Source organism: Entelurus aequoreus, linkage group LG04, assembly GCF_033978785.1.
Source record: "Entelurus aequoreus isolate RoL-2023_Sb linkage group LG04, RoL_Eaeq_v1.1, whole genome shotgun sequence".
Classification (NCBI taxonomy): Eukaryota; Metazoa; Chordata; class Actinopteri; order Syngnathiformes; family Syngnathidae; genus Entelurus; species Entelurus aequoreus.
In genome coordinates, this window is record NC_084734.1 from 30,867,545 (window position 1) to 30,880,632 (window position 13,088).

The following is a 13,088-nucleotide window of genomic DNA, read 5'->3' on the forward strand; positions in this document are numbered from 1 at the left end:
CGTTTTGTCTGCATATCCTGTCTGTTTGAAGTAATATACCCTAATGCCCTGACATTAGCAGAAGTGCTCACAGGTAATAGCAAAGGTTGACGCACACCTGCGGGTTTCTATTTAAAGTGACGTCCTCAGTGTCCACATTTCTGCACAATTTGCTGGGGAAAAACACATTTCAGTCTCCCAATTTGCAATCATAAATAATAACCCAGTGCAATTCTGCAGACCCGGAGCGCTCATCTGTGTCGAAATGACCCCTTGTGTTCCAGTCTATGTGAGAGACATATAAGGACACGAGAGAGAGCGAGATACAAACCGTGAAAGAATGAGGCTAATTGGAACCAGAGTGGGCTGGGGTGTCAAAGGACGACACTTTGTTACGAACCTGAACACAGTCGGCCATTTATTTTTTATGAAGTTTATCAAAAACTCAATCAAACGCTTGTAAGCGGCATATCATACACTGACTAAAGAAACATATTTCTTTGACAGTGATGTCAAGGTACAGTAGTATCTGAGTTTTCATTTGTAATTAATTCCAAAAGGTCAGACAACGTCTGCAAGTTTTCTGATAAATTATTTTGCAAAGCCAATTAAGCTGTGTTAACATTTAAATAAAGTTTTATTTGCAGAGAGTTATGTGAAATGTGTATAAACTATGAAAGAACTGGATGAATGAACATTTAACATCACTTCCACCTTTATTGGAGACTCTTGTTGACAAAGGTGACAATGAGCAGAGAGGCAATAGAGGAGGGGAGAACCACGGAATGGGTACCAAATTCAGTACGTTAATTGGTACCGACCGAATTCCGTTGGTACTACAGGGTAACGATTGACATAAAATCAAGCGGTACCATATTTTGATACCTGTGTTGCGCTTGACGGTACGTTTGGTTGCAGACTCGGCGGGGAAACAAGCAGTCAAGCACTCACAGTCTTTTGGTAATAGAGATAGATTTTCGAATGGATCAGGATTCTTATTTGTAACGGTTCTTAATAGATTAAAAAAAATCGAAAATCTCTCCTGTCCAGCCACTCAGGCAAAACATATTGTTGATGTAGATGCCCATATCTGCTGTACAGATTTACTTTAAAAAAGAGAAGTTTTGGATATTTCTCTTGTTGCCTTATTTGTGTTTGACTTTATTCAATGTTTGGGTAGAATTGTATTGAACAAAACCAGTTTTCTTTGAAGTACCGTATTTTCCGGACTATAAGGCGCACTTAAAATCTTGTTTTCTCTCTCAAAACTCGACAGTGCGCCTTATAACCTGGTGCGCCTAATGTATGGATTAATTCTGGTTTTCTTTACCGACCTCGAAGCAATTTTATTTGGTACATGGTGTAATGATAAGTGTGACCAGTAGATGGTAGTCAAACAAAAGAGATCCGCGTAGACTGCAATATGATGGCAATATGACTCAAGTAAACAACACCAACATTTTATATGTTCCATTGAAAATATAGAACATTACACACGGCGCTCAAAAGTTCAGTTCAGATTGAGTTTATTTCAAACATGCATACGATACAATGTAATGCATCACACAATTCCAGTTGTTTCATTACAGCATGGAACCGAAAAGGAGTAGGAAGAAGCTGAGCTTATTTAACTCTTCCCCTTTTCATACCATAGAAATTTTTTTCAATTTCCTTGTTCTTTGTAACAGAACAGTGAACAAATAAATAATATACCATAGTAAGCAAACAAATATTAAATACATATGTGTACAGCTCTGGTAATGGGTACATTCGCACCCATCTGCACAAATGTACCGTAATTTCCGGACTATAAGCCGCACCTGACTATAAGCCGCACCAGCTAAATTTAGGGGAACATACAGATTGCTCCATATATAAGCCGCACCCGACTATAAGCCGCAGGGTTTTGATGTGTAATTACCGTAGTATATAGGGGTTCCTGCTACCACGGAGGGGATTGTCGGGACAGAGATGACTGTTTGGGAACGCAAAGCGTCCCATTTATTAACAATAAATCTTTCAATCATTCAATCAAACTTTCACATCTTTGACATGGCGAACAGCATTCGTGCAGAGTACAAATAATACAACGGTGCAAAGTAATACAAAGTGCTCACCTGTACGTTATCAAAATAACCAGCCTACCGGTATATGAAAAGTCAGTCTTTAATCATTGTGTCATCGTCTTCCTCCTGCGTACTAAAACCACCGAAATCCTCTTCGTCGGTGTCGGAGAAGAACAGGCCGTAAATAAGCAGCACCCTTGTATAAGCCGCAGGGACCAGAACGAGGGGAAAAAGTAGCGGCTTATAGTCCGGAAATTACGGTACTTCAAAATTTAACGATCAAAATAAATATGACTTTTTTTTTGTTTACTAGGGCATGCATGTATAATATGCATTAGTTTGACCATTTAAAATCAACGATAATAAAAAGGAGATGCTTGGAAATAGCATAAAAATGCCCCAAAAACTTGGAAAAACGTGATTCATAGCGTTACTTTTTGGTGTAACCATCATGAGCGTTCTGTTCAGGTATATTTCTTTTATATTTTGATAAATCATCGTATTTATGTATTACTAAATTTAAATAGGTATTGATCAATCTTTAAACTGTGTGTATTTGATTTCAGTTTGCTTTTGACATCTTATTTAGAATTGTAGTTGAAACTTTTACAACCTTGTGTTGCGCTCATGATGGCGTAACCAAACTAGATTTCATTTAATGATCTTATTTTGAATATTTCTTCCCTTTTTTACATTTAGTATATTTAAATATTCATTTATAAACATTGAATACATTTCAAATATCAATAAAATGCAATTGCCTTAATCTTATAGGATAATGTTTAGTTACACCAAGTCATGAGCGTAACACTAAGCTTCATCACTTTGACTTGTAATATCTCTAATTCTGGTGGTGTTTTATGCTTTTTTCTTTTTGGAACATGTACTATACATATAATACAATAAAGTCCCATATAAAATTATGTTTCTAGCAATACTTTGATTTTGCCTTTGAAAGTAACATTCCAATGTCCATTAGTGGAGCTGTACACATAAAGTAACACTCCAATGTCCATTAGTGGAGCTGTACACATAAATAATATTTGTCTCAATAAAAAAAAAAAGGAGAAAAAAAAAGGGTTCAAGATGTTCATCATAATTCTTGTTCTGTGTACTGTGTGAACACTTGTAGTTTGAACAGTCTCTTAAACTGAATCATATTAGAACTTTGTTCGATTCATTTGGTTGATCAGTTCCATAATTTAATTCCACATACTGATATACTAAAGGTTTTAAGTGTTGTACGAGCATACAGATGTTTTAAATTAGATTTTCCTAAAGTCTATTAAAATCTATCAAAGTCTACGACTTTGTTAAGCTATGAAGCCGCACCGCTTGATGTGCTTCAACATACTAGTATTATATAATGTGTGTATAAGGTAAGACATATTATCTGACATTTTGTTTCGCAATATTATGCAAAAGGAACTTTTCTTACCTTCTGGTACCTGCTGATCTGTAATTAGGATCTGCATAAATCCTGAAAAACTGCGCGCGTCCGCCTTTGTAGTCCGTGACGACACCGTAGTCGATAAGCTTCTTCTTTTTCTCTATCTTCCTGTTATGGGACATTCATCCTCCGCTGTTGCCATTTCTAATATAAAATAGTGTAAAGTTCTTACTTATATCTGTCAGTAAACTCACCATGAAAGCGCTAAAACATACCTGTGTAGTGAGTTGACGTTATTCACCCAAGGAACTTTAGTTATTAGAGAGTTCCGGTCGGACGTTAATAAGACCGCCCACAAAACGGCGCATCCGGAAGCAACTGTTAGAAAGCGGCTTGAAGATGATCTGTAAAACATAATCCATGCAACATTTTGACCAAAGAACCACCATTACATGTTATGTAGACCACAAGGAAGTGTTTTACATTTAGAAAAATAATTATAATTAAATCCTTTAATGCGCTCTATAATCCGGTGCGTTTTATATATGAAAAAAGATAAAAAATAGACCATTCATCGGCAGTGCGCCTTCTAATCCGGTGTACCCTATGGACGGAAAATACGGTAATATAGAAATGTATCACAGATGTTTATTTATTTTATGAAGGAATGTAGTTAATCGTTGAACTGGCATCCAATGCTATTAAAAAGTATGGATTTTAACGGAAAATCGCTTTGAATCGAATAGTTAAACCCAAATATCGAATCATGCGGTGCCCAAAGATGAACACACCTACTAGGTAATGTTGCAATTTTTCATTCTAACAAAGCAAGCATGTCTGATGGAAAGCGCTCTTGAGCACAGGGCTCCACATTTTAAATTATTCAATGCTAAATTACATTGGATATGCCATATACATGCTACTGATTAGCATTAGCGATTTTGCATGGCAATTTTAACACCTCCAAAGTTACTAAGAAAACTGCGACTAAAATACATGTTACAATCAAACAGCTGGTGCTTAATAAATACAATATTTACAGCATAAACACTTTATGGCACAACATAAGGCTCCACTGGCACATTTAGCTTAATGGCGAATACTACTTTCTGACTACAGCAACACATAATAATCAGCACACTACTTCTGTCTAAGTCTACTATATATCATATGAAAATGAGACTTAGAAGTGTAAGAAAACAATGTATAACGACTGAATAACACAGTTATCATTGACAGCTCGGTGTTAAAGGGGTCCTATTATGTTAAACCATAATAGTGTATTTAGGTCCCCCATAAGTCCTGAAAATTTGAAATCAAACCATTGAGGCATGGCGGAAATATTTACAAAACAATCTTACCTTTCTTCATACTTCTCCAAACAAGCCGTTTGGAATTTTCCCCAATTTGTGATGTTTTCCAACATGTGACATCAGCGGCTATCTCCATAGATCAGGGGTGGGCAATTAATTTTCACCGGGGGCCGCATAAGCAACCCGAGCACTGCTGGAGGGCCACACGACAATATTTCAATTAAATTTTGCTCAATATTATTTTTGATATACCATAAGATAAATAATAATGATGATAATAATTAATAATAATAATAATAATAATAATTTCATTTAACCTAACTTAACTTTATACAAAAGCAGATTGCTTTTTAAGGTCACTTTATCCTGCATTATCCAACATTTTTCCCCATCAGATTTGGACAACCATCTGTTGTTAAAAATAGTTTTTAATCATATCTATTCTATATTGTTTTTTATATTGGTTTTATATGTAATTGTTTTTTTCTTTTTATTCAGTCATTGGTGGAGCTAAGGATAATATTTGAATATTGTTTGTAATATTGTTGTGCAGCACTTTGGAAACATTTTGTTGTTTAAATGTGCTATATAAATAAAGTGGATTGGATTGTCACACCTGCCAGCGTGTCCCAACACGCATTTACCTCTGTGAACAAGTCATTACCTGTGGTTGTCTCTTTAATTGACTGCATCAGAGCTCTCATCCAAAGTTAGCGAAAAACAGTCCATGTCTCCGGGCATTATCAGCGCAACAAAGTCCAATAAGCACTCCTTAATAAACTCTCCGTCAGAAAACGCCTTACTTTTTCTGGCGCTTTTGTGAGAAATGACGAAACTTGTCCTGACGGCTGCATCTCTGGGGGTGTGAAATATGGCACAAAGTCCTTGTTGGGTTTGCAGTTTTACCATCAACGCATCAGCCTCCCTTGCGCGCGCTTCATCAGACACATCCCGGTATTTTCCCTCGTGTTTCTTCGTGTAGTGGCGATTAAAATGATATTTAAACACAGCAACCTGTGTACCACACATTAAGCACACGGCTTTACCATTAATTTATGTAAAGAAATACTTGGCAGTCCATCTCTTGTTGGAAACACGCCATTCCTCATCAACTTTTCTTTTTTTAGCGTCTCATCACTTGTCTCTATGCACCTTCCCTCACAGGTTCCCTCCGGACATACGGCATAAATAACACATTTCAAAATAAAAGCAGCACAGTTGTATTGCGCGCACGACATAGATGTTTTTTAAACTTTATTTTGTAATTTGTAATTGCGCCGTTCAATTCACTCACAATCGCACACGCGCATACGTCCACACGGAAGTAATACAAATAACGCTTTTCAAAACAAAAGCAGCACTGTTGTATTGCACACTCGACATAGATACTTTTTTAAATTTATTTTGTAATTTATGATTGGCCTCACGCGGGCCGGACAGGGATGCGCAAAGGGCCGGATGCGGCCCGCGGGCCGTACAATGCCCAGGTCTGCCATAGATGGTAGAGGTTTACCCAAATGGCTTTGCGCGAGTCTGCCATTGTAGTCTGACGTTGTAGGTAGTAAGTTCCTTCTTTTTCTCTGTCCTCTTGTTGTGGGGCAGACTGGCTCATACATGCACATGCATCTTCTACTATTGACATTTCTAAGACAATGTAGCGTATAGTTCTGACTTATATCTGTCAGTAGACTCGATATGGAAGCGCCAAAAACTGCAACATGGCTGATGGGGAGAAAATGCAGTCGAAGTGGAGGCACATAAATAAGTCCGCCCACAAAGCGGCGCATTCGAAAGAGACAGTCACAAAGCAGCTTGAAGATGGTCTATAAAACATAATATATGCAAAGTTCGGACCAAAGAACCACCATTACATGTTATGTAGACCACAAGGAATTGTTTTATAATACAACCCCTTTTAAATTAGAGAAAATATATTTCAATAATAAACAATTAGCATTTATTAAGACATGAACGCACACAAATGTACTAAAAATTGGTACCGTTTAGTACCGGTGTCAATTCTCAGGTACTGGGAATTGATGCAGTATCGGTTCAAATGTGAAAAATGTACCTATTCTTACGCGGACGCCAATTGCGCACTTTGCTTATTTATCAAGGTGCTGCAACTCACAACTTTTTTTGGCCTTATTGTGAGTTAGTTTGAAGTCATGCAGACACAGGCTGAGTCACCAACACATGGGCATTCAATTCGGCGGAATGATACGTGGGCAAAACTCGCTTTTCGCGCACAATGATTGGTCGGACGTTAACCGAAAAAAACTAAAACAGAATTAAATTTTAGTCCAAAAAAAAGTGGGGCTTACGAAAAAGCCTTTGTCATTTTGGGTCCAGTGACTTCTTTTTCCTATGACCTGAGTTCAGTAAGTAGCATATTATACACTATCTTGAACAAAAAAGCCTATTTTCATGACATAAAAGTACCACACCTACTGTATCCACATATCGTAAGGGCAACCAGCATGACTTTTGACTACTCTTAAATCACCTGATGGCAGGAAAGCGCTGTTCTTCGAGCACGGCAATTTCACTTACGTTTTTCGCAGATTAGTAGATACGGTAGATAACTTTTTTTAGTACCGTATTTTTTGGACTATAAGGCACACTTAAAATGCTTTCATTTTCTCAAAACTCAACTGCGCCTAATGTACGGAATAATTTTGATTGTGCTTACCGAACTCGAAGCTATTTTATTTGGTACATGGTGAAATGATAAGTGTGACCAGTAGATGGTAGTCACGCATACGCGATACGTGTAGACTGTAATACGACTCAAGTAAACAACACCAAAATGTTATATATTCCATTGAAAATATAGAACATTACAGAAGGCGCTCAAAAATCTAGCTAAATGTTTTAGTACGACTTTGGTAAACTATGAAGCCGCACCGCTTGATGGATTGTACTGTGCTTCATTATACAAGTATTATTATGGCGTGTGTATAGGGTAAGACATATTATCTGGCGTTTTGTTACGGAATATTATGCAAAAGCAACTTTTCTTACCTTCTGGTACCTGCTGATCTGTATTTGGGATCCGCATAGTCCTGAAAATTTGCGCGCGTCCGCCTTTGTAGTCTGTGATGACAACGTAGTCGATAAGCTTATTCTTTTTCTCTATCTTCTTGTTATGGGGCATTCATCCTCCGCTGTTGCCATTTCTAATACAAAGTAGTGTAAAGTTGTAACTTATATCTGTCAGTAAACCCACCATCAAAGCGCTAAAACATACCGGTATAGTGAGTTTACATTATTCACCCAAGGAACTTCAGTTATTAGAGTTCCGGTTGGACGGTTTTTCACAGGACACATTTCCGGCACTGTTGTTGCACTAGTGAGCCATGAGGAGATGCTGCTCCTGATTGAAGTAAAGTCTGAATGTCATTAAAACAGTTAGCTCCATCTTTTGACACTTTTTCCACTCCCGTCCTTTCACGCTACACCGCTACAACAAAGATGACAGGGAGAAGACGCTGCCGAACGTGAGACACGTAAATAAGACCGCCCACAAAACGACGCATCCTGAAGCGACTGTCAGAAAGCGGCTTGAAGATGATCTGTAAAACATAATATGCAACATTTTGACCAAAGAACCACCATTACATGTTATGTAGACCACAAGGAAATGTTTTCAATCTAGAAAAAAAAAAAAATAATATGAGGCCTTTAATGCGCCCTATAATCCGGTGCGCCTTTTGTGTGGAAAAAAAAGACCTAATAGACCCACTCATCAGCAGTGCGCCTTACAATCCGGTGCGCCCTATGGTCCGGAAAATACAGTAGTAGAATTTGTCCCATCAATTCTAATCTTCTGTTTTATTTACCTCAGGTGGATCTAGTAAACATTGGCGGGACAGACATTGTGGATGGAAATCACAAACTTACTTTGGGCCTCATCTGGAGTATTATTCTTCACTGGCAGGTGAACCCACACACACACACGCACGCACGTGCACATACGATAACAAATGCAGGCATATCATTGGAAACATCTGGAATCCAAATGCTTCATCTTCATCATTCTGCACAGGTGAAAGACATCATGAAGGACGTCATGTCCAACCTGCAGCAGACCAACAGCGAGAAGATTTTGCTAAGCTGGGTGCGCCAGTGCACGCGCTCTTACCCGGAGGTCAACGTGTTGAACTTCACCACCAGCTGGGCTGACGGCTTGGCTTTCAACGGCATCCTGCACCACTTCAGGTGAGGAGCCACGCGAATGCCGTCAAGGCAATGGGTACTTCAAACCGTGGTGTCACCACCGGAGCTGCCAGAGGAAATAGGGGGAGGATAAGCTGACTTTGTGTGAGTGTGTATCTATGTGGGGGTAGGTAGCTCAGCTTTACTTGCCCTGTTTACACCTGCAATGTTGGTGTTTGCACATACTTGCTGCGCTGTGTGTGTGAGGGGAGAAAAAAAGCAAGTGAGCGGAGCTTCAGGGGTATTAGCTTACCCCTCCCATTTTTTTAACCCTTGTCCTTAGCTATGACACTCACACACACACTCTCTCGGGACTGTGAGTTGTGAGAAAGGCCAGTGTTGGTTTAGACTTGGGCCGGGGTTTAGTAGGATCACTGATCCCATACATTCCACACCCAGCCAGCCCTTAAACAAAGAGTCTTTCCTCCGAGCACAGCATTTGCTACATACTGTATGTACATACTCATGCAGAGTTCAATTAATTGTGCAAAACATGTATTTCTTGATAAGTTCTGTAGGCCTTGTTGTGACTGGAGCTTCTTCTCTTGTTTTTTTGCATGTAGGCCGAATGCATTCAGTTGGAATCGTGTGGTCCAAATGAGCCCCGTGGAGCGCCTGGAACATGCCTTCACTGTAGCCAAAGATCAACTGGCTATTGAGAGGCTACTGGATCCTGAAGGTAAAACACGGGTTTTTAACTTCTTTATTTAAAGTAGTACTGTTTTTTAAAAAAAACAACACAATCTTTATGTGAGACAAGAACACACGTCTTTTCCTTTTACGTGCATTCTAAATAGTGAAAAACTGCTAGTACGTGGTGGCTAACAATGCAGGTACAGTAATTGGGATGATTTTTTTCCGCCTATAAATCACTTTAAAAAAAAACAACTCCAACAACCCTCCATTTACATGTCGTGACCTGAGCAACATTGTTGTTGTAGAACATTGTAGCGACACATCGCCTTGCTCACATTGCTCCCCCTACCACTAGTGAGTAGCCAGCTACCAGCTACTAGCTAGCTTGATAACATGCTAGTAACGTTGGTTGCGACCCGCCATAAAATAAAGAAGTAGAACAAGCTTGAGCTGCTTCTCCTGTACTGCTTTGGAGCTTGGAAAAGTTAATACTAGATTATAAATCATGCATCTCACCTGTATAGTAGAAGGTTGTGGCATCAGGCCGGGAAGTTGGTCAACATTGAATGTCCACACGCTACCAACTTGATATTATACGGCTCTCAATTTGGTCCTCAACAAATGGAACACAGCATAAGACCCCCACAACTTTACTAGGAAGCATGTTTTACCTGAGGGGTGAGGAGTAGTCTGAATTTAGCAGTACAAGTGCTAAAAGATACAATCATCCCATCAGTCGGCATCCCTATGAGAGCAGACGTTGTCAGTCAATGTGTTATGTTCTTATTTGAAATGTTTAGCAGGCAACACTCCAAGGTTCTCAAGAAGTCTGCCATTAGTGCTGGCAAACACAGAAAGTGCTCTTTATGTTGTTGATGGCAGTGCTTTCACACAGCACATAGCAACGTACGGTACAGTTGCTATGCACTCTGTGAAATTCATGCAGCCTGGAAAAAAGTTTTGGTAATGCTTAAAATGACCAACATACGTTAAATATTACGTGTTATCATTTATGTGCCTGTGAATACACAGTTTTAGATTATTTTAAAGCGCTTTATTGGCGGAATAGATCATATTCCCATTATTTGCATTGTTGGGCCCCCTCTTACTAGCACTTTTTCACTTTTTAGAATGCACAGAAATTGGAGAGATGTGAGTGGATTGCGGATGATGGGCAAAATTGCAGTTCTTCCCATAAACAAATGCAGCAAGATAACTTCTAAATGTAAATAAACAGACACAACCAATACGGTTAAATAGTCATATACTATAAATCCTCCAATTAAAGCCACTACTCAATTAACTGCTGGGTGTCTTGGAGTGAACAGGCGCATGTAGTAAATAACAGCTTGGGTCAAAAAGCTCTCGCCTTGGGTAACTTTTCCTTAAATTAAGTCTATACATTACTTACTAGGGCTGGACGATTATAAATGATAAATGGGTTATACTTGTATAGCGCTTTTCTACCTTCAAAGTACTCAAAGCGCTTTGACAGTATTTCCACATTCACCCATTCACACACACATTCACACACTGATGGCGGGAGCTGCCATGCAAGGCGCTAACGAGCAGCCAACAGGAGCAAGGGTGAAGTGTCTTGCCCAAGGACACAACGGACGTGACTAGGATGGTAGAAGGTGGGGATTGAACCCCAGTAACCAGCAACCTTCCGATTGCTGGCACGGCCACTCTACCAACTTCGCCACGCCGTCCCAAACATAATCTTTCACATTTATTTTGATTGATATTCTAATCACAATTAATTACAAAATTATTCATTAATTGGAAAACTAGAATATTTATTATACCACCAAAAATGAACTTTAAATATAGTTTAAAAACCCTGGATTTAAATTAGTAACGAATAAACCACAACAAGTAAAATAATAGTAAGAGCAATAACAATGACTTTAAATAACAATAACAATATAAAAAAAAAATACAATTAAATGTTTCTGTTCAAATTGTTTTTAATTCAGTTTTTTTACCTTTTGCACTTATTTTACCACTTTAGAGTGTGTGATTTTTGTGTAAAATGAAATTTGATAAAATGTTTGTTAATTGAATGCAAAGATTGGTGCAATACATCCTTGGATAACTTTAAACAGTATTTTAGGTCAAAACACAATACTTTTGTAAATGTATCAATACGTGCTTTAAGTACATTATGTTTGTGTAAGGTACTTTTTTGAAACCTTTATTTTGGTAGCGCAGTCAGATCGGATGTGGCGCACCACACTATTATTGTGAAGGGGAGAAGTGTGCTGTGCTGCTGTTCTCAGCTTGACGAGTGAAGATGAGACTCACTTGAGGCTGTTAAAAAAGACAGGGCCTCTCAAGTTGCGACTGCTGTTTGTACATTGATGTTACATCAATGATGTCCTTCACAACAACACAAGCAGATGAGATGTGTTGTGGGTGTTCTTGCTAGCTTTAGGTTTGTAGTTTAGTCAGTGCTTCAAGTGGCCGTATCGACATTGTTTAATTTAGGATGGGAGTGTTGAGTGTTTTGGGGCTAAATGAGTGGTAAAGGACACATTATTATCCCAAACAAATGTTCATTCTCCTCACAATGACAACATTTCACTTACATTTATGTCAATTTCCCTGATATTATTTTGCGTCTATCAGCGGATTTCGTTTAATTGGCCAAGTATGTGACTCAGTTCACGAGTACGTGAACGCGGAAATCACATGCCTTACTTTTTTGTTGAGTTCAGTGATTATTGATTAGGCATACTAGCGCACTTATCTGGTCTTTCATATGCATAAATACCTGTGCTGAGTGCCATCACGTCCAAAAACAGAAAATGACACAAAATATACCTCATACATCAGCAACCAAACGAGTGTATATATATTAGTATATATAATTAAATGAATAAAGATGCTCCAATAATCGATTTATAATCGAATCGTAGCCCTCAGGCTTTGACTCGTAATCTAATTGTGAGGTGCCCCAAATATTCTTACACCTAATAACTATTCATTTAGTGGCACTGACTTGAGTCAAACATGAGGTACACTCATGAACACCATAATTCCGAATATCAACATTACAACACAAGCAGGTAGTTGTACTAACTTTATTTTGCTTGATTAACACACAACTCATGCGTTTAACACTCAAAGTCGCTGTAGGAGGAACTATTTACCACAGTTGTAATGTTAGTGTATCAACGATCCATTTCTCCTCAACTTGTGCAATATCTATTTAAAGTATTATTTTGGGAACATCTTGGGAATTATTTTGCACATTATCTTTGTTCTGTATTGCTGCTGGTTTTGCTGGAATCATTATGACAAATTGTTATGGATTTTATTTCTTATTGGCAAATGTATTATGTAACTCTATCGCTTATTTTATTTATATTATTGTAGTATTTAATTTATATTCTCTTCACAGAATGGTATAAAAAAGGTTTTGGACAAAATTTGTGTGTTTTCCTTTTTTTGAGAACTGGTTCAAACACTGTTTAAGCACCA

At 38.3% G+C, this 13,088-nt stretch overlaps 1 protein-coding gene across 4 annotated transcripts in view; it reads left to right on the forward strand.

Moving 5' to 3' along the window:
* The window catches only part of utrn (utrophin), a 393,845-nt gene that overhangs the window by 70,009 nt on the left and 310,748 nt on the right, over positions 1-13,088 (forward strand). For all 4 annotated transcript variants that reach the window (XM_062044584.1, XM_062044587.1, XM_062044585.1 and 1 more), the window contains 3 exons: positions 8,596-8,688; positions 8,797-8,969; positions 9,530-9,645. In XM_062044584.1, the coding sequence (XP_061900568.1) occupies positions 8,596-8,688; positions 8,797-8,969; positions 9,530-9,645 (382 nt within the window). The remainder of the gene's footprint in view (positions 1-8,595; positions 8,689-8,796; positions 8,970-9,529; positions 9,646-13,088) is intronic.